General features: G+C 40.1%; 5 protein-coding genes and 4 long non-coding RNA genes across 12 annotated transcripts in view; 5 read left to right on the forward strand and 4 right to left on the reverse strand.

Moving 5' to 3' along the window:
* LOC135339867 (uncharacterized) overlaps positions 1-19128 on the reverse strand; it is a 51426-nt gene extending 32298 nt beyond the window's left edge. The window contains exons 1-4 of the long non-coding RNA XR_010396095.1: positions 19080-19128; positions 18212-18607; positions 17807-17957; positions 17481-17582 (exon numbers count right to left, since the gene is read on the reverse strand). This is a non-coding gene — a long non-coding RNA (uncharacterized LOC135339867). The remainder of the gene's footprint in view (positions 1-17480; positions 17583-17806; positions 17958-18211; positions 18608-19079) is intronic.
* Positions 1-24864, reverse strand: part of LOC135339652 (serine/threonine-protein phosphatase 6 regulatory ankyrin repeat subunit B-like) — a gene marked incomplete in the record, with an annotated part of 1209744 nt that overhangs the window by 997690 nt on the left and 187190 nt on the right.
* On the forward strand, positions 2846-4514 carry LOC135339769 (2'-5'-oligoadenylate synthase-like protein 2). The gene is made up of 7 exons (XM_064536036.1): positions 2846-3032; positions 3130-3238; positions 3357-3624; positions 3688-3745; positions 3806-3972; positions 4041-4088; positions 4144-4514. Exons 1-7 carry the CDS (start codon positions 2955-2957, stop codon positions 4340-4342), a joined length of 927 nt encoding a protein of 308 aa, XP_064392106.1. The 5' UTR covers positions 2846-2954; the 3' UTR covers positions 4343-4514.
* On the forward strand, positions 5816-8174 carry LOC135339741 (2'-5'-oligoadenylate synthase-like protein 2). Its single transcript, XM_064536005.1, has 7 exons — positions 5816-6003; positions 6140-6266; positions 6354-6621; positions 6734-6791; positions 6856-6998; positions 7053-7100; positions 7202-8174. Exons 1-7 carry the CDS (start codon positions 5863-5865, stop codon positions 7437-7439), a joined length of 1023 nt encoding a protein of 340 aa, XP_064392075.1. The 5' UTR covers positions 5816-5862; the 3' UTR covers positions 7440-8174.
* On the forward strand, positions 8910-10866 carry LOC135339763 (uncharacterized). The gene is made up of 7 exons (XM_064536028.1): positions 8910-9101; positions 9149-9257; positions 9512-9752; positions 9822-9879; positions 9929-10095; positions 10155-10211; positions 10634-10866. The coding sequence occupies exons 1-7, from the start codon at positions 8994-8996 to the stop codon at positions 10845-10847; spliced, it is 954 nt and encodes a 317-aa protein (XP_064392098.1). The 5' UTR covers positions 8910-8993; the 3' UTR covers positions 10848-10866.
* On the forward strand, positions 11949-13630 carry LOC135339777 (2'-5'-oligoadenylate synthase-like protein 2). The gene is made up of 7 exons (XM_064536044.1): positions 11949-12160; positions 12270-12375; positions 12510-12738; positions 12868-12925; positions 12972-13138; positions 13192-13239; positions 13301-13630. The coding sequence occupies exons 1-7, from the start codon at positions 12089-12091 to the stop codon at positions 13509-13511; spliced, it is 891 nt and encodes a 296-aa protein (XP_064392114.1). The 5' UTR covers positions 11949-12088; the 3' UTR covers positions 13512-13630.
* Positions 14936-17468, forward strand: LOC135339853 (uncharacterized). 3 transcript variants are annotated; one of them, XR_010396074.1, is made up of 7 exons: positions 14937-15115; positions 15895-16004; positions 16187-16455; positions 16529-16586; positions 16680-16844; positions 16895-16942; positions 17115-17466. It is a non-coding gene; the product is annotated as an uncharacterized LOC135339853 (long non-coding RNA). The 3 variants fall into 3 exon arrangements; XR_010396073.1 differs by having other exon boundaries at positions 14936-15115; positions 16680-16942; positions 17115-17467; XR_010396075.1 differs by lacking the exon at positions 15895-16004 and having other exon boundaries at positions 14936-15115; positions 16680-16942; positions 17115-17468.
* LOC135339883 (uncharacterized) lies at positions 19269-22723 on the reverse strand. The gene is made up of 3 exons (XR_010396124.1): positions 22433-22723; positions 20818-20892; positions 19269-19611 (listed from the first exon to the last, which is right to left on the reverse strand). It is a non-coding gene; the product is annotated as an uncharacterized LOC135339883 (long non-coding RNA).
* LOC135339885 (uncharacterized) lies at positions 23135-24226 on the reverse strand. Of its 2 annotated transcripts, XR_010396127.1 has the most exons (3): positions 23865-24226; positions 23553-23617; positions 23135-23490 (listed from the first exon to the last, which is right to left on the reverse strand). It is a non-coding gene; the product is annotated as an uncharacterized LOC135339885 (long non-coding RNA). The 2 variants fall into 2 exon arrangements; XR_010396126.1 differs by lacking the exon at positions 23865-24226 and having other exon boundaries at positions 23553-23683.

The raw sequence follows: 24864 nt of genomic DNA on the forward strand, positions 1-24864 counted from the left end.
TGCCCCACATTCTAAAATGGATGTATAATAAATATATATATAGGGATTGGTCATCACTCCACCAGTAAAAATTGCGTGGCATATTGGCTGGGAAAACATGGGAAAACTACCAGTACATGTGATTGACGTTGTAACGGATTGGAGTTATGCTCTCGTCTGATTTCTTGTTCCCACGCTTTTTTGTGGTTCGCCTGGCCAATCCTAGCAATTTTTCACATTGCAAATGTTTTTCTAGTCGGATAATATTATGTTTGTAGGGATTTGGTAAGTGGCTAGATCAGCTACAGACGTTTCTCGAAAGACAGCCCAAAGTCGCGATAACCAAACAGACCAAGTTTTCTGTCCAATTTAAGTTTGACGACATTATCGACGTTGACCTCTTCGTTAGTCCGTATACTGGAACAACCATGTTTACGACTTCCTCAAGGTGTCCCAAAAGAAGAAAGATACGAATAAGTTGAATGTATATATACGTACAGTATTGTAGGTAACTTTTAAAGGAGAAATTAAATATTTGACAATTGTAAAATGCACGGTCTATCAATGTAACTATAAGATGGGGCTGCCGCTCTCCATAATTTGCGATAGTCTAAACTCTAATGTGTGCGTGTACAAATATACTCTGTGTGCGCTGCTAAATGGCAGGTGAAATTCTTTGAGCAACAACCAAATCAGGACGGTACGATGTATGTTGACATTAGCCGTACAATCGGCGACTGAGTGTATTGTTAATCTGACCTTTGAACTGTTTGACTATCTAATAGTGATTGTCTAGAGCTCCTTTTAGAATGGTATCTGCATCGTCCATCTTTCAACGTCACACCATGCCCACTGTTGTGCTGGTATGGTGCCTGGGGGAGTGGAGTGGTAAGTGGGGGGGTGGAGTGAGTATGTGGGGAAATAATAAGCATACGTGCACGTGGGAAGGGGGAGGTAGTTTTGAATTTACTTGCTAAGTCAGCTGCAGAGAATTTGTATGGTAAAAGCCAACCTAATCACACACACACACACACCATGCTTAGTGAGGTATTGCCTCAGAATGAAAATCACCGTTTACCTCAGCTCCCTCAGTTCTTTCCTCACTTCATCCTTCTCCTGCGTGGGAACAACCATTGATTCGTACAACATGTATGCTTGTCTTCAGAGTAACCATAGTACCAAACGATATCATTTATGGGTGCGTATATCCTCCTTGTAGGTGTGGTATATCATAATTATACAGTAGACTCTTGCTATTCCAGCTCTCTAAAGCACGGCGGCCACCTCGATAATATCGGCCATTTGGTTCAGGACGGATTGCTAGCTATACTGTATTACTAGAATGTTTTGCGAGCAACATTTACGAACTTTGCGATGGTTGATCAATTCGCAATAAAAAAATCCGCAAAACCTAAATTATTACTAGTATTTACACATGATCCTTGCCAGACGCAATAGTTAGATCGCAAAGGATCAACTTTTCTGCTGATTTAGCTCATTCGCAAAGGTTTTTCACCAGCAAAATATGCTAGTAATACGGTATAGATGTTTACTGCACAAAACTCGCCCTGAATGCAGCCACTTGCTATTCTGTATACTGCATGGGCTTCCACAAAAACTAAGTCTTCAATGTTTATTACGGTCAGATATGACGTTTTGGGTGTGGTTTGGCAGATAAAATAGAGAGCAATTATCCTTGAGACAGAACCGCACAATTAGTGAGGTAGGTTCGTTTTTTAGCCGCAGCTATTTTCTGAAATGCGGACACCTCGCTATTCTGGCCAAGCTGCATTGTCCCAAGGATAGACAGATTAACAAGAGTCTATACTTATAGCCTGCATGTGTGCTTCTGACTATATACCTGTCAATGGGGAAAATACCACATATTTTGGCTTCCAGATTGGTCTATCACACCTGAAAACGTCTGTGTTTCCCGGACCTACAAAACTATTATTAGCTTGTAGCTAAATATATATATACCTTGAGGGTTCACATGTCTCTTACAACATCAAGAACCATGGAAGAACTTAACTATATATTATTTGAGCCTGGCATCATCATCTAGCTTGCTTCAGGCAATGGATGCATGCATCTCGAAGCAACATGGACCTGCATGGTATACTAATTGCCACAGGAAAAAGCTTGATACCCTGCCTATCCCTAGTAGTAGTAAAAATACACACAAGTTGAATACTGAATGCATCATAGATGAATAAGAAAGTGAACAATACGTATTCAGTTCACACATCTCATACAGTTGGTATATACGAGGAACTAAAATTTAAAACACTATTGATGGAGTCGTGATCGTTTCACAATTTTTTTCTTCACTCAACTCTTCACTTTCCTATCAACTTTGAGGCATAATATTATGTTCTATAACCCAGAAGGTGCTAGCTGCTCTATAGACCATTCAACAGCTAGGTTTTCTGGTTCATGCACTTGGTATACTAACATTATCTTCATCAGATTCATTTGAAGCTTTTCAGTCGTTTCGACATCAACGATGCATGGGGTCTTCTGGTTGGTCAGTTTCAACTGTCGAGACAGAGTTTGCTAATTAATTGGAGGTGATCTGTGAGCATTATGCAATACTCATTGATATCTGTAAGAGCGTTACTATAATTATTGTGTACTGCTCAGGACATTTCTCCAAGCAGGCTGCCTATATTTAGAGGGCAAAAGCATGGAGAGATGATCCTTAGAGAAGGGTATTAGACTTGTAAGAGACACGATATACTCGTGCTATAGCATTTGTGTGTCTTATATATAGTTTATTCATAATCTGATTTGTCTGGCTTGTGATTTACACCAACACCAATATTCATTAAGTACAAATGTTATATAATGATGCTAGTATGATGTCACTTCTAAAATTAGGTACTACCCCCTAACTGCATGGCCTCAACAGTTTGTATTTTATAAAGACTTGGAGCCTGCATACATAGATCTTTCTATATCATAGCATATCTGAAATGGCTCATAAAGTGACTAAAGTACTCACTATAGAGGAAGCAAAAGTTAAAGTAGACAAACTTGTCACTGAATTCCAGGTAATAGATCTATACATGAGTCTACCTGCATGACTCAACTGTATAATTGTAAGTGAACATGCTTAAATGTTTATATTACTATCATATACGTATATAGCATGGAGATATCGGCCTAACTGTGAATGAGGTGATCAAGGCTGGCTCTCTGGGACATGGCACTGCAGTTCCAGGAAAGTTTGACTTGGACTTAGTCATCTACTCTTCAGGTATTTATAAGCCGGCATTGAGAGTGTTTAGGAAAACAATTATAAAATATATGTATACAATAAATTATTATTTAGCTAAAAGCTGGCCCATGCATGCATTTCCCACGTATTTTTGTAGATGTAGATGCAAGAGAAATAAAAAACACCAGGGCAAAAAGACAGCGCACAACTTCTGGAGATATAGACACGGGCTATGGGAAGTATTTAGACAAACTGAGGATCTTCTTAGGCAGTGTGCCGGGGGTGACGCTCAGCAAAACCAAACCACATGCAGTGAATTTCTACTACTATGGAATTGAAGTGGATCTGCTGGTTAGCCCAAACTGGCCAAATCTAGATGCACTCTGGACGTTTCTCCAAGATGTTGACCGAGAACACCTTTTCGAGTGAGTACAGTAATATATAGCTATACACTGCATGTCATAATGCCATACATGAATCTGTTTCAGTTTCTCAGTGAATGCCTCGAAGTGGCAGGTGCAATTTTTCAGTGAGGTTCCAAGTCAGGTAAGCAAACAATAATTATTCTAAGACATACACATAACCGTATGACATGCATGCATGCAGGCTAAAGAGTTTATCAAGCGTGCTAAGGCTTGGAGGAACAAAACATGGTCACACAGTAATGTGGGAAAACCAACATCTTATCTCATCTCTCTTCTCGTATTGAAGGCATACGAAAATGCACGAGGGCGTGGTGTCAGCACATCAAGCACCTCATTAATTGCTAGAGAGTAAGTTCAGTAAAGCAGAATTTTAGTTTATAACACAATTGTGTGTATCTACCCAACCATGCACGCAGGACAAAAGTTGAGCTAAAGAAGATTGTTAGGGATCACACAACTGTTAAGTAAGTCAGATGAATATAAGATTGACACTGATAACCACAATAACATAAACTACAGTATGCACTGGAAGAGGTACTACACTTATAGTGTATCTACTCTCTATCCACGACTATATATACCAAGTGAAAGAGAACCAAGAATTCTCGATCCGGCAAACCCTACGAACAACGTGTATAAAACTGGAATAAATGGGAACTGGACACAGCTGGTCACTAACATTGACACTATCGATCTCACAAAAGCTGTGGAATATTAAAGTCTTAAATGAGCATGCATGTATAGGTGTAATACTGATCATTAGCTAATGGTTAGCAGTTCATGCATGTAGTACTAGAAACTGGCAACTGAAAACTTTACTAGGAATTAATACTATAATGTTTGTCATGTTCATGATGGTTAACCTCAAAACAATTAATATTCTGAAGGAACTTTTCATGGGAATCATCTCAGTACAAAAGTTGCTAAGCATGAAGGTGCTAGTGAGTGCGAGCTGGAGGCATTTCAGTAACTACCTTAAATTTAAATGGATGAACTATAAACTAAAAGATGCATTCTGTAGCTATATCTATAGCTATAACATGACATGTGTTTCTTTATAGTCATTAAAGCTGAGGGGGGGGCAGTCAAATTATACACATCAGAGAAAACAACCAATTTTACGTGCCTCTATACGTTTACAATCAATCCCATTGCCATTAGAGTGCAGTGCACTTATATATATACGCGCACACTACGTTACTGATAAAAGTATAACAGCACATGAAAAGCAGCAATGTTGTGGACCATGCAGTACAACCACACGTGCATTTAGTGCTATCCTTTGATATTGTCAGGAATACATACCAGATTTACCCTAAACTGATAACTATAACACTGACCATAAAATACTATAAGGTGACATTATTGTCGCGAGTATTAATTTATGTTACTTCTGCAAATGCATGAGAGTAAAATCGAAAAAATCTGTACTCGCAGACAATTGGAAATTGCATTAAAACCACTTGCGAGTACACCAAGTGGTGCATCGCCCAAAATCTATATTCCTTGTTGTAATCTCATACGACAGTGGCTCAGAGTCTGTGTTGAACAAGCAAAACTACTAGAATTGGCAGAATGGTGAGCAGTCTGGACTGGCTAGAGAAAAATGAATTATTGACCATAATTATCACGTATATACAGGATGACAAATGATCTGAAGTTAAAGAAGATATTTTACCTGACGCCAGCTTGGAGTAAGTTCACTCTCAGTATACATAAATATTACGTATAATAAAAATTATTACATACATATCACAGCCTCATAGTCCCTGGGGAGAACCCCTTAATAATGGAGAAGTACTGTGACATCCTCCCAGACCGGCCATGCCTCCTCGATCCTGCCAACCCATTCACAAACTTGTACCGACAAGGCCTCGGGGAAGTAAAACCGAGCGGGGGAAAGGACATTAAAGAACGATGGGAGATATTTGCAAAGAGAATAGAAACACTTAATCTTGTGATGAACCTCACATAGGTCATTTAGCCTTACAAGCACATTTACTAGCTGTTCATTGCAGCTATATATACATGTTCATGTTTGCTACCGTCAATAAAATTGCAATAATAAATGCAGACTCTTGAGTCTAATATTCCAGGAACTATAAGCAACCAATTAATGTATACACTACACACATCATTATACAGAATTCATGACATACCACAATATTCACTCCTACTATAGAAATACAGTTCCGGAGAAACTCAATTATTACAACTATAAAAGAGCTAGGACCTCCAATGTGTATACGTACCTATATACTTTGGATTTCTAACTTCATTTTAGCTGAAAGCTATATACATACCAACATGGCAGCCTCTCGTGCCCCAAATCATACTGAAGCTGAGAAAGCAATTGGAGAACTAGTCCTAAGATTACAGGTACTCGACCCATGCGCCACTGTAACTCTACCCTATATAAATATTAATACCCCTACATATATATACTAGCTATTCAGTACTGTGACAAAGCTATATATAATTATATCACAAGTTATCTATAGAATTTTCAATTCAGACAAACCTTTCAAAGTACACACAAAGCCCCAGTATTAGAGTGAGTGAGATTGTTAAGGCTGGCTCTATGGGACATGGGACGGCTGTGCCTGAACACTTCGACATTGACCTGGTGCTCTACTCTAGCGGTGAGTATATATATACGGGACTAGCTATATGCTTGTCTTTACATCATTTAATAAATAATAATTACTGAATGCAATTTGAACATGCAGATGTGAACAGAGATACAGTGAACAGAAACGGATACGAAAGCTACTTAGAGAAAATAAGGGCTTTCATAACAGATGGCAGAGTCTTCAGGGCAGGAATCGTCACTAACATCAATCTGACTAGATACGCTGTTCAGTTTCAATATGAGGGCTACATCGATGTGGACCTCCTAGTCAGCCCTGTCTGGTGGGGGGGACAACCCAAACATCCACGAGAGCTCTTTGAATTCCTACGAGATAGGGTGCCTAACGATGCTGAAGCCAGGCATAAGTAAGCTACACGCATTACTTCACATGCATGCATGCTTTATGCTGACTGTATAATGAAAGCACGAATGCTCTCTTTGAGTAAATCGAAATCACTGCATGTATGGTTTCTGCAGGTTCAGTGTGAATGCATCCAAGTGGCAAGTTGCTTTCATGAAGGAGCAAGATTCATCTGTGAGTTCACCAACACATTACGTTCAGTAAATACCTAATAGATTGTCACACAAACAAACATAAGGTGAAGCAGCTAATCATACGAGCTAAAGCATGGAGGAACCAGCTATGGCAAAAGAGCAAGGGAGGCCGAGGTCGACCAAGTTCCTACTTGCTCACTCTGCTGGTACTTCACGCATACAAGACTTCCTCTGGTACTGCCAAAAGGTACGTAAAATTACAATAATATATATACAAGTTAATATTTGACACTCCACACAGCACAACACAAAAACTGAAGGAAATTGTCCGCAACCACAGGACAATGAAGTAAGTAACCCAGAGTGCATGTGCATGTTTTTGCTGCGCACACACATGTGCATGATATACAACTGTATACAACCGAGTCTGCATGCATGCTAATTTTCCAGCATTTACTGGGAGAACTACTACAACGCTAGAGACTACCCCACCCTCTTTCCTTCGTCCACTCCACGCCTGGTCGACCCGGCCAATCCAGCTAACAATGTCTACCAGTCTGGCATTGGGCCGTACCCACCCAAGAAAAGGCCATGTGACTACGAGCGTGGGGATGGGGACTGGAGCCAGTTTGTGGACAAAGTGAAACACTTTGACCTTGAGAAGAGTGTGGAGGAGATCACACGTTAAGACCGTTCAAGAGAGCTGACTAACTTTAGTACTTACATACACAGGACTATAGTAGCCTCGATTCCAGGCCGATTAAAATACGGCCTGGTACCTATTGCAGGGGTGATAGTGCGCATGCGTTAGTTTATTCACCAAAATCTGGGGAATCCCCTTTTCTTCCCTCATCTATTTTCTATCTTTGTAAACATCAGGTTAGCTCTCTATTGCGTTGTTCCAGAAGGCTTTCACACTAGTCTGAAGCCAGGAGAGGCTCTCATCTACCTCTATGACGGTTGTATGGTCAGGATGTCTTACCATGGATCTGTACAGGCTATGGGAAGTGTATGGTGCCTCAAACTGCTACTCGCGAAGACAACCCGGCTATAGGACAGTCCTAGACGTAGATGAGAGCATCTTTTGTCTTAAAACTAGTGTTTAAGCCTTCTAGACCAACGCAATAGACGGCATAAGCCACAGCTTCACAGAACTCAGTCATAGAGATAAAGTATTACGGAACATATTTTAGTAAACGGACTAATTTCCGGTATAATTTACTAAGGTTTTACGTTCGTAGTACGATTACCCATATTCTGGGTAATTTGAAGCGCATGCGCACTATCACCCCTGCAGTAGGTACCAGGCCGTATTTTAATCGGCCTTGAATCGAGGCTAGGACTATAGTAGCACATTGTTAACTTATAGAGTTTCCATGCATGCATGTGTGACCAAAAATAACAAAAAGTATTTTGCAACAAATTAAGGGACTCTCCTCTCCGTAGCCAGACATACAATATTTAGAATAACATGGCAAGACACAAAAGAAGACCAATAGGACAAGCTACATGTATATAGGGAGATAGTTAAGCACGTATCTGGCATCCTAAACAAGGACTGTTTATAGAGGCCATTATATGAGTATTTATTATTATACACCATAATCATCATCGTGTATACACATGAGGCATTTCAAAAGAAAGTATATATTACTGATATAGGACATGTATAAAGGCATCTGAGATATTTGTAGAGGCTCGTTGGGCCAGGGCACCATGCATGCATTGTTTATGAGCACTATAATTATAATTAAGCAATTACTTCTGATAGGTCTCCTAAAAGAGACGTGGTTGACGTTGCTACTGGATACAGTATAACCGAGGCTGATTCTATATATAGGAAAGCTTGAGTTAAGTGAAAATGTGTGTCACTACAAGCATATATATAATCAAACAATAATTATGTGTATTCGAGTGAAATAGGGGAAATGGCTAAGGGAGAGGGAAAATGTCGGGGAAATTTATATTTTGCTGCCGATTGATAGATTGAAGCTCAAACATACGAAAAAACGTACCTATTAGGCCAAAAATGTGAGAGCATGCATGATTAGCTACATGAACTAGATGAATAGAGCAAGACTAGAGGCTGAGGCAAAAGTTTTTTTTATGCAGCATCAACTTGATAAGCAAACAGCAACATTATTTATTAGGTAAATGTCCTCAACCAAACATCCATAAACAAGGAAGGGATCAAGCTAGCTAGCTAGCTTACTATACATAGTATACACAAGGCCATGTGACAATGGCACTGGCTCTGGCAGTACCCATGAGCAAAGCTAGTAGAGTGAGGACTCCACTCAAAGATGTCACAGCATTTGTGAAGAGGGTTAGAAGCATACTAAAAAAGAAGGTGATCTTCATTTGGTATGCCATGTGCACTGTGTTTTTCTGCTCTAGGAGTCTACTCTGGGCATAAGCATATCTGAAGTATACCTTGGAGGGTCCCTGGGGCAAGAGACAAGTCTGCCTGCACACTTTGATGTTGATCTATGCATCTATTCACCAAGTACAAACACACTATGCATACACTATACTACAGTTCATGAGAGCAAATGAGCTATATTAATTCATGTTGTGCATTAGCCTAAATTCATGCTAACCCTACAAGCCCTACAAAGGCTCACACAGACTGAAACATAATTATTGTGCATATAAAAAAATTATAATAATTATGTTCAATCTCAAATTCAAAAACTAAAAATACTTACATGATTATACATAATTATGTTATCTTATGCGTTATGGTATCTTACTATACAGGTCTGCATCCGAGCACGAAAGAGGCATCTGAGGAACAGTACAAATTCATACTGGGCAGAACAATCAAGTGCCTAAGGCACTCCATGACTGACATAAAGAACATTGAGAGGTTGTACCACGGCTGGCGTTTCGAGACCTCTAACCTGAACATTGATTTACAACTCAGTCCTCAATGGAAGAAACAAAGCTTGGAGGATTTGTACGACTACCTCAAAGGAATGCATCCAAAGAGGAGGAATTTGTGCGTAACCTTCTTGTCTCTTATCGTTCTATGATATTACTCTCTCTAATTATGCACACACAAAGTCAGGTTTTGCTGTGGACTGTTCAAGTATCAGACAATGCTAGTAAAATCACAACCACAACAAGTACGAAATATTTACGATATCTACAGTATGTCACATGATTTATTAACAGGTAAAAACACTTATAAAAAGATTCAAGGCATGGAGAAACAGAACATGGGACAAGCAGAAAAATGGCTGCCCTAAATCCTACCTACTGTCTATGCTCGTACTGATATCCTACAAACATGCACCTGCTGAGTTAGCACAGGCAGAATCACTAGAAGAACTGGCAAAATGGTGGGTGGGCTATTGATTTGGGAAAAGTTTGCATCCACTTGCTTCTCTCGCTTATATAGGATGACCAAGGATATCAAGAAGCTGGTCGAGAGTATTGCTATAAATCAAGACCTAGAGTGAGTTGCTTTACCATTATTTTACCACTATGTACAGTAAAACATTGTGGTACAACATTATGGTATGTATATACTGTACCGTATATGTAGCGGGTATATTTCAAGGGTATAAATTTTCGCGGAAATGCCGTTCATTTTCGTGGAATAGCAGCCTTTTGCAGCATGCATGCATGCGATATTAAATTCAGGGTTATAAATGTTCGCGGTACATGCTTAATCCGCGAAAACCACAAACATTTATACCCTCGAAATAATTATACCCTCTATACATATATACGGTATATACAGTCATGAATTTGTACAACATTTCATACCCTAAACACGTGCCAGGCCGCAAAAACATTGCAATGCAGTAGCCATTAAAGGAAGTACCAAAAACCTAAATAAATGTACAGACACACAACTACTCTCTATCAATACAGCATTCACGTCCCCGGGGAGAACCCTGTGATTATGGAGAAGTACGGTCACTACCTACCCGAGAAGCCACGCATCATCGACCCATCCAACCCTTACAAGAACCTCTACAAACATGGCGTCTGTCAAATTGAGCCACAGAAGAAAGATTCGTTTCCCAAGAGATGGCAGTTGTTTCTCAGAGAGATCCATAACTTAGATCTGACTGTTGACTTTTGATCATTCATCCTTGTGTATATTATTTGCTTTGTACAAAAATTTGAATAATTCTTTTAAGGGTATAATTTTATAAGTACAAGCATAAAATTGTTATTAAGGCATATTATTATAGCAAAACACTTCCAAGAATGAGTGAAATGCCTTTTTTGTTTACCCATAATTATTATTATAGCATATTTCTCAGGTAATGTGTGATTTTCATTAGTTCACATGACCATCTTATAAGAGAGCGGTGGTCCTGACTATCTACAAAGCATTCTATAGTTCTAACACATCCAAACAAAATGGCACTATTTGGCGGCAAAAGTGGAGCATGCATGTATATACTAAAATCAGTAACATTAACATAATTTTATCGAAGAAGCATTTAAGGCAATCTCAGTAGAGCAGAATCGGAATAACTATAATAATTATATTTCCGAGGTTATTCTCGGAGGATCAGTGGCCGCAGTCCAGGGGAATTATGATGTGTTGCATTCTCACCAAGCCTCATGACACGAAGGAATAATGACGATGCATGCAATAAAGGGCATTAAGCAGTTTACAATTTGTAGTACTAATGGACTAATGTTATAACTGCACAACTGTACGAATACATATAATTTTTGCTTTACTCACAGTATCAAAATTATACATCAAACCTTTAATGTACGTACATTTAACATCAAATACTCTTCCTAAATCAGGTGTCCACCCACAACGACGGGACGTGTCTGAATGGGAAACAAACGGACAAAATCCTAACGGCACGATGCAGGTATTGATCATAGACATACACATCTCGTTGCACTTAATTAGTACATGTACTATTATAAGGAACATAAGACTATAGGCAGTTACCATGGTGATCGAGACAATACATTATATTATTCTCCTGAAAATCATAAACAAGTCATTCTAATATCTCAAGTTCCAAGTAGGACATAATGTGACCACGAGTTCACAGAAGTCATATTCATCTATATAATTAAAAGTCAGCAACTATATACATAACATGTACATGTACTAACGTTAGACTACCCAGAAAGTATATATAGTACAGTACAATCATGACGTATTCCCCTCAGTTTAGTCTGTGTACCCGGGAGTTGCCTGAGAATGACATGACACATTTGGTGGAGGGTAAAGCCCTACATCAAAGGATGTTGTCAGCGCAGAGACAGCTAGGGTTATAAAGTGAGGCTACAATCAGTGCCACACACAGACCTTCAAATAACAGAGTGACAGGATAGAGATACAGAATGGCTCACCCGGACATTTTAAACCACAAAAGAGCTAAAGAGGCAGTTAATGAGATTGCTACGCTACTCAAGGTAAATACATAATAAAATTCATACTAAACCTAAACCACAAGTTGTATCAAGTACTTGGAAATAGTATGACCTACTATTAATACTCTTTGTACATGATGTACGTACAAAGGATAACCAACCAATTGCCATCGGTGAAGTGGTAAAAGCAGGCTCTCTAGGGCATGGAACAGCCGTACCGGGGGACTTTGACCTTGACCTGGTCATTTACTCACCAGGTAGGCCAAAACAGAGTTACCTGAATTAGCTATGGTATGATGAGCATTGCGTTTTGGTCGCAAATATCTTGTGACAAGTTTGTGAAGAGTTTCAAGTTTTGTGTCGCATATAGCTACACACAATTTCAATTCAGATGTTGATACGCATACGATGCGATACAAGGGATTTGGTAAGTGGCTAGATCAGCTGGAGACGTTTCTCGAAAGACAGCCCAAAGTCGTGATAACCAAACGGACCAAGTTTTCCGTCCAGTTTAAGTTTGACGACATTATCGATGTTGACCTCCTGGTTAGTCCGTACTGGAACAACCAACACGACTTTTACGACTTTCTCCGAGGTGTCCCAAAAGAAGAAAGATACGAGTGAGTACAGTTTAGCAGTATATAGCAGGTGATTTAAACGGACAAATTACATTGCAATTGCAAATACATGGCCATTCCACGCATACAAAGGTGGGGCTGTAGTTTTTAGTTATTGCTGTGGGTGTGCAGGTACTCTGTGTGTGCAGCTAAATGGCAGGTGGAGTTCTTTGAGCAACAACCAAACCAGGTACTGTATAGCCTAAGGCATGATCGACAATTACACTGAGCTACAGGTGAAGGAGCTTATCAAGCGTGCAAAGGCTTGGCGTAACAAGCTCTGGTCCGAAAGGAAGCTGTCCAACAAGCCCAAGTCCTACCTCATCTCTTTACTCGTACTCAACGCCTACGAGAAGGCCACAAAGAGAGTGGGAACTTCCAACACAAGGAGGATCGCCGAAGCGTAAGCTAAAAACACTTTAAACTACACAAATGATATGTATATACACACTATAGCACAATGGATGAGCTGAAGAATCTCCTCCTTAACCGCCACGGCATAGAGTAAGTCAGCAATATAATGGTACGTATTAATTTATCTCATGTATGATTGCATTGTATACAGTATCTACTGGGAGAAGTTTTATAGCGTGGGTGGAGGTGTGCCCTCTGGTCCCAACCTCTTCCCAACTTCACTGCCGCGTATCGTTGACCCGGCCAACCCAGCCAATAATCTGTATGACACGGGCGTCGCCAAGAGTCGTGGTCAGAGAGGCGACGGGTGGTCTGAGCTGGTGGAGAACATACACTCAGTGGACCTGCTACAGAGCGTCTAGTGTAGCCAAGCATGACTTGGAACTATAAAACATTAACCTGTGTGCTTAGAGTATCAGGTGTGCATATATACATTGTAATGTAAGATTAGTTGCCTAGTTATAACAGCTTCAGAGACAAATTCAGGGGCGTAGCCTGGATTTGAGAGAGGGGGGTGCTTGGGATGAATGGTTTGTCCGAATTGCTGGTGCACGGAGTGCACTGGTGGTGCAAAATGTGCTCCAACGGGGGTCTGGGGGCACTCCCCCAGAAAATTTTTGTTGTTACATGCTCTGAGATTGATTCTAACGCAATCTGGCTAAAGAAATAAGGATACTGCTGCTTTGAGGGTACTGATGGTTAAGCCACATCTTCATCTGAAGATGTCCTATAAAATGCATTGTTTTGAGTTGTGACAATTAATTTAAATTTTGTTATTAATTAAATCAAGCTACTAACCAGGTTGGTTCTGCTTGTGAATTAGCAGAACAGGGTGGCAAGACACTTGCAGTTGCAGTGCTGCTCTATGAACTGGGCTCAACTGAAAAATACTCGACACGATGCATGATGGATGCCATGGTGCAGGTGATAGCTGCTGAACAGTTAGCCTCGATTCAAGGCCGATTCGGCCTGGAATCGAGGCTACTGAACAGTCTGCAACTCTGTGGGGGGCCTTAATTGGTCTGCTCAGCCCACGTGGCTTTGCGCATGTGCACTGGATGCACTGACTGGAATGAATATTTGGAGGTGGAGCTAGCTAGTTGGAGGTGGGGTTTTGAGTTGATCGTGCAATCTTTTATCTATGGTGCAATAATTATTCTATGACTAGTTCTCTCATATCAGCTAGCTAGTAAAAGGAACTTGTGGAGCAGAGTCTGAGGCCAGAGGGGGGTGCTGGAGCACCCTCTGCCCCCCTCTGGCTACGCCACTGAAATTTGTGTAAATGATAAAACCGAATGTAAAATGTACATTCGTAAAGCAAACGTGATTTATTGTATACTACCATGCATGCACGATTTTACGTACACGGAAGGTGACACAGTAAGTACCAGATCTAGAATGACATGGCATATTGGCAAATAAAGCCCCTATATACATCAAAGGATAGCTGTGCCCTACTACCATAGTTCGTTATTCATTGTATGCTTCCACAAAGCCATGAATACTGGTAGTAAATTCATCTGCATCAAATTTTCCATGAAAATATTTTCTGCAAGTGCAGTTCAAACAAACAACTCAAATTCCAAGTATACTATAAAACCTCCCATGCATGCACACACCCACACAAACACATAATCAAGTTACCTCTGTACAATGAAGTACACCGGTAGGTACTTGTACATAATTATTACATGAAGTAGGTTTCATCATCATGTGACTATTCTTGGCTTGTCTACAAAATTAGCACGTCAGTCATCCTCATGATTAATCATTCTAATATTAGCCAAATATGAATACTGTTCGGAAAATGGGGAAACCCACAACCATTGACTAACCTATATAACAGCTGGCTGGTATATAGAAGTTGACCAGTGAAAAGAAAAAGAGAGAGAAGATGGCAAGGAACAAGGACATCACATTTGATGATGCTATGAGAGTTGTGGATGAGCTTGCAAGAGAAATAAAAGTAAGTCAGGATCGATAGTCGATATCAGTGCCACTGATGTGCCCAGGTGGTGGCTAATTCCAATCACACAAATTGCCTGTGGTTTAGCCTATTAGTATTATGTGGTAAAACTGTGCCTATAAGAGGTGGTTATTTTTGTCTAGAGCAATTTTCTCGAGGTAGTTTTACCATAGATTGAAGAGTTAGAGGGATAGGAAACGGAGTGGTGCACGTGATGATTTTACATTGTATCTGCTGCAGTGGAGCCACGAAAATTATCCGCATTACGCCCTATGAACGAGGCTATTAAGCACATTTTTGCCGGGTAACTCCCAAAGCTGTGTTTCCTCGAGACATCATCTCTTTCAGCAACTTATAATACGCCTAGTCCATGAGCCACGTGTAGTACTTGCTAATGACTGACCACACCCAGTAAAAAGAGACTTTCCAATAAAGTTATATGTTCCCAAGGCTGTTTTAGAGCTATTGGAACATGTAACGTGTAAGCGTGCTGGTTATGACTACTACAATAGGTATAGACCTTGAAATATAAGTGAGTTGCACGGACTAAGCACAGTTACTTGTAGTTTATTATGCACTGGGTGTAGAAATAGATATTGTTGTGATGGCCTCGATTAAACCGCAGCGTAGCGCAGATGTTACTCGAGATACCAACCGTTTCCTATCCCTCTAACTCTTCAATCTATGTTTGTACTATCACCACGACCAGGGTGGGAACATATCACATTTACTACATGTATATAATTATGGTAACTAGCATGAACACATATATTCACTAGCATCATAGACATGGCCTGAACAGAGTCCAGGTAACTCAAGGCTGGCTCCCTTGGTCAGTACACAGCCATTCCGGGCAACTTCGATGTGGACCTAGTGGTCTACTCAGAGAGTAAGTTACTCACTTGGCTGCCCTACAAACAATATTTTTCGTGCAACAAATACATATGCTGAGATAAAATGTCGATACTCTACACATAATCATTACATAACAAACCTTGCTATACATAATTATAGGAAACCTCACATAGAGGAAGGGGGCTTACTTCAATTAAAGTACAATTAATTATACAGGTGTGGATCCAGACACTGTCCTGAGTGAAGGATATCGTACGCCTCTACACAAACTGCGAAGCTTTTTGGGAGGTCTACGGAGTGTCAAGCTTCAAACACCACTAAAAATGTCTGTGTCACTGAAATACAAGACATAATGACCAGCAAGATCGAGAGCTATCGATAGACGTTGACGTCTTGGTCAGCCCTAAATGGGAGAATCCAGCAGATCTCTATGACTACCTGAGGAAAGCCAAACAAGACGGAGCAAAACCTGCCCAACTATTCCGGTAAGCTAAACACACAATAACAACACAACAAGTGTTGAGTTGTAACACTATACCATGCACATTATAATTATAGGTTCTCAGTGAATGCTTCAAAATGGCAGGTTGCATTTATTGAAAAGCAGGATGATAAAGTGAGTATACGCATGTACAATGTCACGAATCTGACACACATGTATACAGTAGCTAGGGCATGCGTTTCAATTTGTATACTTAAAATCCTGCAGGCTAAAGAACTTATTCGCCGTGCTAAGGCGTGGAGGAACAAAGAATGGCCTGAGGGGAAGCTATGTACTGGAAGGCCAAAGAGTTATCTCATCTCAATTCTGGTGCTTATAGAGCTTATATGAGCTGGCATTGAAACAGCACTATGGTGGAACTATTGAGCAACGGTAGGGGAACTCCCTTGTGTACAAATCAGTATAGCTTCCCGTTTCTACAGAACAACAACCACTTTGAAGCAGATAGTGAAATCTCACCTAACAGCTGAGTACGTTGAGTCTAAAACTAGCCACACGCACTATATGTGTTAGCGAATTGTGAAAGCTAGCTAACATAATCACATCATTTTGCTTAGACGAATTACTAAAGTCAATACATGCAAAATTTCAGTGTCAAACGTTTCTTTCACAAGGTCTTTTCCAATCTATGCATGCACACAGTATCTATTGGGTTGACTACTACAAACCAGGGGACTACATAGACTTGTTTCCAGCCAGGCTCCCCCGAATCGTTGACCCTGCCAACCCGGCCAACAACCTCCACAACACAGGGATAATCGGAGGCAGCACCTACACTTCACATTCATACTATATACGAGCAGGGAGACGGCAATTGGACGCAGCTGGTTGGGAAAATTGAGTCAATCGATTTGACCAAAACAATTGAACAGATACAGGCCTAAAATACGCTTGCTTTTTTAAATCACCATGCACAGACTTAGTGATAACAAAGCACCTTTTTGTATTGTGTATGTACGGTATATGTTGACATTAGCCGTACAGTCAGTTAGTGCACGTTAACCTGACCTTTGAACTGTTTGACCATTTTGGTAGTGACTGTCCAGAGCTTTTTTATCCACATCGTCCATCTTCCAACACCACTCCATGCCCACTGGGTTGGTATAGTGCCTGGGGGGAGTGCATAGAGCGTTAAGTAGGGGGGAGGATATGTGGGGAAACAATTCCTGGGGGAGAGGGGGAGTCATTTTGAATTCACGAAACTTACTTTCCAAATTCACTACAGAGAATTAAGGTCTATTAGTGAGAGATGGCAACAACCAACTTCCTTATAACTATAGGTCACAATGAATATGGCACCTGGGAGACGAGAAATATTACCACAGAAGACGCACCTGTTGGTGCAGGCCAGACCAGGTGTGGTTTCCATGTATCAATGACTCTCGATACTGTAGAACAAATACTTGTGACAATCACCCCTCCCCCTCAGAACAGACTTGGTCCATAGATACATCTTCACCCCGGAGGAACCAACCACAAGATAGCCTACATGCAGAGGGTAGATAATCAACATCATGTAGACATTGGGCCTACTAAATTTTGAACCCCTGTGACAACAGTACAAACACCATGCACAGTGGCAGAGCATTCTAAAAAGCGGCAGAATCGACACCACAGAAAGTTACTGGTAATGGTCTCAGAATTAGAGACAGTCTGCACAGAACACTGTTCTCAGACCGCCCGTCTCTTAAATATCATCACTGACCACACACACTTCTTTCCGACACACCCACACACACCTTGCTTGGTGAGGTGCTGCCTCAAGGCGAAGGTCACCATTTTCTTCCACTCCCTCAATCAGTTCTTTTCCTCACTTTATCCTCCTCTTGCGTGGGAACAACCATTGAATCTTATGCTTGTCCTCAGAGTAACTATGCACAGTAGATTGATGCATATCCTCTTGTAGTGAGACGTAACTCAGCTCCTCAATTTTCCTCCCAGCCTCGAGTCATATTTTCCTAGAATCCAGAATGTGCTGCTTAAGATATCATCATACAATAGGTCGTCGGGGTCACTTGATGCAATGTACATTTTCTTCATTATTTTGGAGATTCTTCAATTGTTTCTTGTTTCGACAAAAGGGTATCGTCAGTTTCAACTCTCGAGGCAGAGTTTGCTGATCAACTGGAGGTGATCTGTGAGAATGATGCAACACACATTAATCTCTAATTGTTATGTTTAATATAGCGTGACTATCCGTTCAGCTCAGAATATTTCTCCAAGAAAGATGACAAAATCTTTCTCCGATTTACAGCTAGCAGGGATACCACCGTTGACCCCTAAAAAATCCAGACTAATAGAACATTTAATATGTTAGGTATGTATACGGGAAAACCGCTACATCTTTTGCACCAACGTGCAATGCAACATGGACAATAATATTATTGCAAATAGATTTCTCTGCTGCTTGTACTCTTCAAATCTGTAAAAAGTAATCAATTCTGTAGCTAGAAGCTGAAATTTACTAAGGTGATATCATAGATAATAGAGGAAGGTATCACAGTCTAGTAATAATTATTCATCAGTGAAGCAAGCATGATGATGGAAGTAATCAGTATTAGCTTCTGATTCTATCTAGGCCATAATCAGAATATAGAATAAACTTACTTAAGAACATCGTTGCTCCTGTACACTGATGTCCAAAGCCATGCATGTGGACCTGGTACTAATCGTCACACTAAAACGCTTTGAAGAGGTAATACACTATTCAAGGGGCTGGAGTCGAGGCTACAACAAGACTCACTTGATAGCCATTATGTATAATATGGAAGTACAAATTACAAATTCAAACATATCTCCTTAGCAAATAAGTATACACTATACACACTATACACACAAGTGGAATACTGAATGCACAGTGGATGAGATGAATAGGATACAAACAAGAAAGTTAACAAAAATGTTTTTACACTTTGACATCTCATATCTGAGTTGTGATCATTTGAATCGTTTCGTCATAATAAACATTTCTGTTTTCTTCACTGAGCTCCTCAAATTTCCTCTCAGCCTCGAGACTTCTTTTCTTAGAATCCAGAACTCGATAATTCAACAGGTCTTCTGTTGTTTCGAAATCAAATCAGATCTTTTGGTTGGTCAGTTCAACAGCCGAGGCGAAGTGTTGCTGATAACTGGAGGTGATCTGTGAGCAATGATGCACTGTAAACTGATGGGTATTTGAGAGATAACACACCCACTGTTTAAATAGGGACACCTCTACATTCACCAATTCACCACCCCAGCCCCTCGGGTACTATCGATAGAAATAGGCCAGAATAATTATGGATCAAAAAGACCCACAGAAAACACCTCACTATTCGACAAGGACACCTACATACGTATAGGTCTAGAGTTCTGATGATTATATAGGTCTTGACTCTTCTTTTGCCTATCATTCTTTTTAAAAAGTCAGCCTATTATTCCAGTTTGGTGTACCCATTATTTCAGTTTAAAGACACCACTCTCATTCTGCATGAAAATACAATTTATTTGTTTGTATTGACTGTAGCAATACAGAAAGCTAAAATCCCACAATAGCTACAAACCAACAAGATATAGCAGAGTTGCACTCCAAAAGCTATTCTAGTACAGATCTATTTTAAAGATGTCTAGCTACATTATAAAATAGAACCAAGTGAAATTAGGTCTACCAGTGAGGGTCAAATTATGCTAGTTTAGTGCCCTATTATTCTCAGTTATGATAGTTTTTAAAAGTCTCCCAACTCCCTATTCTTCCAAATATTATCAAGCCCTACTGATGATCCGGAATTCATGATTTTCTGATACCGTATAGCAGGAAATGTATGTGCAAATCCGCGCTTTTCAAGGATAGAGCACCTAACGCGAAAATTAAAACTGGGATAAACTCCCACGCACCGGTATTTCACATGCAAAGCTCTTGGTGGGTGTTGTTCCCTGGCATTCAAACGCCAAAATTTCTTCTAAGGCTCTGTAACCAAATGGGGAATTTTCCCACTTTACAGTACCGCGTTAAATCGAGGAAATAAGTTAAGCACATAACGTTTTCGGAGCCTTAACGCATAATTTTCTGAGCCAAAAAGAAAAATGCATAATTTTATGCTTGTATTATTTCTAGCACTACAGTATGATTACTTGAATCTAGATCTTCTCTGTGAAAATTCTCTGTAAAGGCACCTGTCACAGAACATCCTAAAAGCAACAGACACCAAAGAAAGTTACTGGTATATATGTATATATATATATATATATATAAGGGTCTCAGAATTAGAGACAGTCTGCACAGAACACTGTTCTCAGACCGCCCATCTCTTGAATATCAACACTGACCACATACCACCCTAATTTACCTACCCATCAACACACATACCTTGCTTGACTGCCTCAGGGCGTAGGTCACAATTTCCCTCGGTTCCTTCAGTCTTTTTCCTACTTCATTCTCCTCCTGCGTGGGAACTAGTATTGATCTTACAGCCCTATCCTTGGAGTAACCACATGCGGTACCGGGCGCATATCTTCATAGGTGTGGTATATTATCAAAGTGCTTAGTAATACCATAGATTGAAAAGGAAGGGGATTGGAAACGACCAGGCCACCCTGTGTCAACGGGTGAAACACTCTGCGTTATGATTTCGCGCTCGCGAATATTTTAGTTTTTACCGTACTCAGGTTGTATTTCAACTGTTTCTAGCTCTCCTATCCACTATTGATCACTCAGAAGCTGGGAGGTACTCTAGAGAAGTAAGTTGACAAGCTCTAAGTCCCTTGTCTTTACTCTGTTTTTACTTTTTGTTGAGTTTAGCTTGAAATACTCCATGTCAACTTTTCTCTTTCCCTGCTGTGAAGCCGAAACAGCAAAGGACATTGCTTGACTTGGTTATTATGTATCTAAGTGCTATATAGGATGGTTTCATGCTATGGATAAGTTGTACTGTTCATAAACGTTTGCAGTATAGTCCTTCAAACTGCTTTAGTATACTTTTAGAGACCACAGTCCTTGACCTCCCACGACTTCATAGTAAGAGCTATTCCTTCTTGTATAGCATTTATTTGTTTAGTGATAGTGGCTGCGTTGCTTAGTCTACCTTTTAGAGCTAGATCCTCTAACTTTTTAGAATAATCAACATCAATTTCACCATTTCTATGTACAACACATTGTATGGCAGCAATTAAGACAGGTATAATGGTAGTTTTAGCCACACCCTATAACGCGGAGTGTTTCACGCAAACATTTTCGTTTCCAATCCCCTTCCTTTTCAATCTATGGTAATACGGAGTCCTGACATAATTTTACCTGTCAATAAGGAAAACACCACATCTTTAGGTCACCAATTTGTGGAGAATAATATTGTAGTTTTCTGGAGTTACAAAAAAAACCTTTTTAGCTATAAAATATAGATTCATACCTTCGGTTCACAATACCGTACAGCGGGAAATTTTCGCTATTTGGCTCCAAAGCCCTCAGCATAAATTTTCGTGGGTTCTAATATTCGTGTTTCAATGCCAGGAAACCACACCCACCAGTGTGTGAAATACCGGTGCATAGGAGTTTATTCCAGTTTTAATTTTCGCGTCTTCTGTCTGCCTCCAAAAAACGCGAAATGTTGCACCTTATGAAAATTTCCCGCTGTACGGTAAGTCTACAACAATCTCTTCAGAGCTTGGAATTGAAGAACTGTCGAAGAACCTATATCATGCTTCAGGCAATGGCAACCACATCGACCCGGTACTAATCACTATACGAAAAAGCTTTGAACAGGTATGCATGCAACTGGATGCCAGCTGACTTATATTATTATAGGTAAACATACACACAAGTTGAATACTGAATGGACCATAGAAAGTGAACAACAAGAAAGTGAACAACAATGTTCAGTTTACGCATATCTCATACAATTCCATTTGACAGTTGGGTATTTGAACTAAAATTTAACTTTTGATGGAGTCGTGATCGTTCAAGGGCACAATATATAAATAGAACCTACACACTTCATTTCTTTTCTGAGACGTTTATTTTCTTCACTCAGCTCCTCAACGTTCCTCTCAGTTTCGAGGCATCTTTTGCATGGTTGGTCATGATCAATTAATTGGAGGTGATCTGTAAACATTATATGCAACACCCACTAATATCTGTAAGAGGGTGACTATTCACACTTAAATTTATCAGTGGCGTACGAAGTGGGGTGGCTCCAGGGGCTGGAGCCCCCCCTTGTTGGAGAGCAATGTTTAGCTTGAACTGTTGAGCTAGCTTAAGAGCTACAGCAAGCTGGCCGGCTGAAGCCAGCTAGCTAATAATTATTACGTGATTATTTCAATGATGGGCTAGGTTTCAAGTGCGAAGCTACCCGCAGAGATAATGATTGGATCTATGCGCCGAGTCTCTCGAATTCCAGCCTCTTTTGTCTTTGCGAAGTTGGGGAGGGCGTGGCCAGACTACTATGCTCTTCCTACGCCATGCGCCACTTTATATATAATTATTTGTACTGCTAGGACATTTCTCCAAACAAGCTGCAAAATCTTTCTCAGGTGTACAGCAGTTATATGTCCTTCGTTTGTTTCATTTATAGGAAGGGACTTTCTCTCGGAAGAAGCCACGTGGACTTGCAATTGGTACGAGAAAAAAGTTTTGGAACAAGCAACAACAATTTGATGACCATGGCCCAGTGCAGTAGAAGATTATAAACGCATAAATTTTATAAACACATAAATTGAATACTGATGCAGATTGTACAATCCTTCACATAAACAAACAATAGCTATACGTATACATGTAGGTATATGCATGGGGAGAGATTACATGACACAACACATGCATATGAGTATCGATGGAGTGGTGATCGTTTTACAATAGAACCTATACACTTCATTTCTTTTCTGAGACGTTTGTTTTCTTCACGAGCTCCTCAACTTTCCTCTCAGCCTCGAACCATATTTTCCTAGAATTCAGAAGGTGCTGCTTAGACTATTTAACAGGTGTTCAGGGTCAGTTGGTCAGTTTCAACTGTCGAGGCAGAATTAATGTCGCTGATCAATTGGAAGTGATCTGGGAGCAATCAGTGCAACATCCATTACTGAATAATAATAATTATGATGGTCATTACTTACTTAGAAAATATGCCAAAATCTTTCTCGGTGTACAATAGTGATGCCATTCGCGACAGATTTTGCCTCTGAAAAAAAATGACAAAAATGACAAGCATTATAAGGAATCAGCCGAAAAGTGAATATTTTATCATTAGCCTAGCAACAAGGAACTTATCTACTGTTTCTACCCTTCCAACCTACCCTTCCAACCTACCAAAAGTATAGCTATAATTAAAATAATTATACCTTCAGGTTTTGCGAAATTATGCTACACAGAGCTTTTCCAGAATATTTTTCAACATCAAAGCTTGGAATAACTATCTTTGAGCCTACCTGGCATCATTCTGTCTGCATCAACGAATGGGCCTAGCTTCTGGTTGGTCAAAGTTTTGCTGATAAACTGGACGTGATCTGTGAACACATGCACATCCATTATGTGTTAGAGCATGCATGACTATCCACACTTACATTGTGTATACTGCTCCAGACATTTCTCCAAGAAAGCTGCTAATATCTTTCTCTTGTTAAAATTTCGTGGAGGTCAGCTTGCCCACGAAAATAACGAATATTTTTACCTCACGAAAATTACCCGCTATATATAATTATAACAATACAGTAGCAGGAGCACAGTAGTAAGAAGCAACAAGAGACATTAACTGATCATGCAAGCACGAGTCTTCGTCATGCATGTATATGTGAGACAATGCAGTGTGTAGTACCGACAGTGCTCTGGTATTAGTGACAGTATTATACTGCTCTGAATGGCACCGTGAGGGAAATTAAAAATCAAAAGTAACTGCGGGAAATCCAATAAGAAGCCTTTTCAACTTGGTTCGTTGCACATAATTATGAGATATCAAACTAATTGAACAATTCTTTTTAAACACGCAATGTACAAAACACACGTATACACAATAATAACCACACATTAGGATAAAGCTGATCTGAGGGTTCTGTTCTGATAATCAGTATCTACAGTCGATATGTTTGTGCTGTATTACGTACGTGCACCTTCTCACAGCTCCTGTGCATAGAGGCAATAAAGAATGAGTTAGTGGGTGGGTGGCTAATCACACAAGATCAGTTCAGTAACCTATATCAATGACTGGTGGGTGTAGGACGTACAGTTTGACGGTGAAACACCAGTATAGGGGGGGACACACAAAGAGTGCGCACACACATGCATATTAAGTACAATTTCTTTTGAATAACATTGTTCAATAAAATTCAAACAAAATCCTGCATGGCTATATAGCCTATAATTATATACACAGGATCATAGGCTTTTGTTTCACTTCCATGCAGTGTCACTATTAAGACTAACATGCAATAA

Source organism: Halichondria panicea, chromosome 8, assembly GCF_963675165.1.
Source record: "Halichondria panicea chromosome 8, odHalPani1.1, whole genome shotgun sequence".
Taxonomy (NCBI): Eukaryota; Metazoa; Porifera; class Demospongiae; order Suberitida; family Halichondriidae; genus Halichondria; species Halichondria panicea.

Bases quoted from the DNA above. Each gene is read 5' to 3' on its own strand.
- LOC135339769 (XM_064536036.1), top strand. From the start codon at position 2,955: ATGGCTCATAAAGTGACTAAAGTACTCACTATAGAGGAAGCAAAAGTT. The intron at 3,033-3,129 runs GTAATAGATCTA...ATACGTATATAG, and splicing joins AACTTGTCACTGAATTCCAG to CATGGAGATATCGGCCTAAC. The intron at 3,625-3,687 runs GTGAGTACAGTA...AATCTGTTTCAG, and splicing joins GACCGAGAACACCTTTTCGA to TTTCTCAGTGAATGCCTCGA.
- LOC135339741 (XM_064536005.1), top strand. From the start codon at position 5,863: ATGTGTATACGTACCTATATACTTTGGATTTCTAACTTCATTTTAGCT. The intron at 6,792-6,855 runs GTGAGTTCACCA...AACAAACATAAG, and splicing joins TGAAGGAGCAAGATTCATCT to GTGAAGCAGCTAATCATACG. The intron at 6,999-7,052 runs GTACGTAAAATT...CACTCCACACAG, and splicing joins TCCTCTGGTACTGCCAAAAG to CACAACACAAAAACTGAAGG.
- LOC135339763 (XM_064536028.1), top strand. From the start codon at position 8,994: ATGGCACTGGCTCTGGCAGTACCCATGAGCAAAGCTAGTAGAGTGAGG. The intron at 9,880-9,928 runs GTACGAAATATT...ATTTATTAACAG, and splicing joins TAAAATCACAACCACAACAA to GTAAAAACACTTATAAAAAG. The intron at 10,096-10,154 runs GTGGGTGGGCTA...TCGCTTATATAG, and splicing joins CTAGAAGAACTGGCAAAATG to GATGACCAAGGATATCAAGA.
- LOC135339777 (XM_064536044.1), top strand. From the start codon at position 12,089: ATGGCTCACCCGGACATTTTAAACCACAAAAGAGCTAAAGAGGCAGTT. The intron at 12,376-12,509 runs GTAGGCCAAAAC...ATTTCAATTCAG, and splicing joins CCTGGTCATTTACTCACCAG to ATGTTGATACGCATACGATG. The intron at 13,240-13,300 runs GTAAGTCAGCAA...CATTGTATACAG, and splicing joins CTTAACCGCCACGGCATAGA to TATCTACTGGGAGAAGTTTT.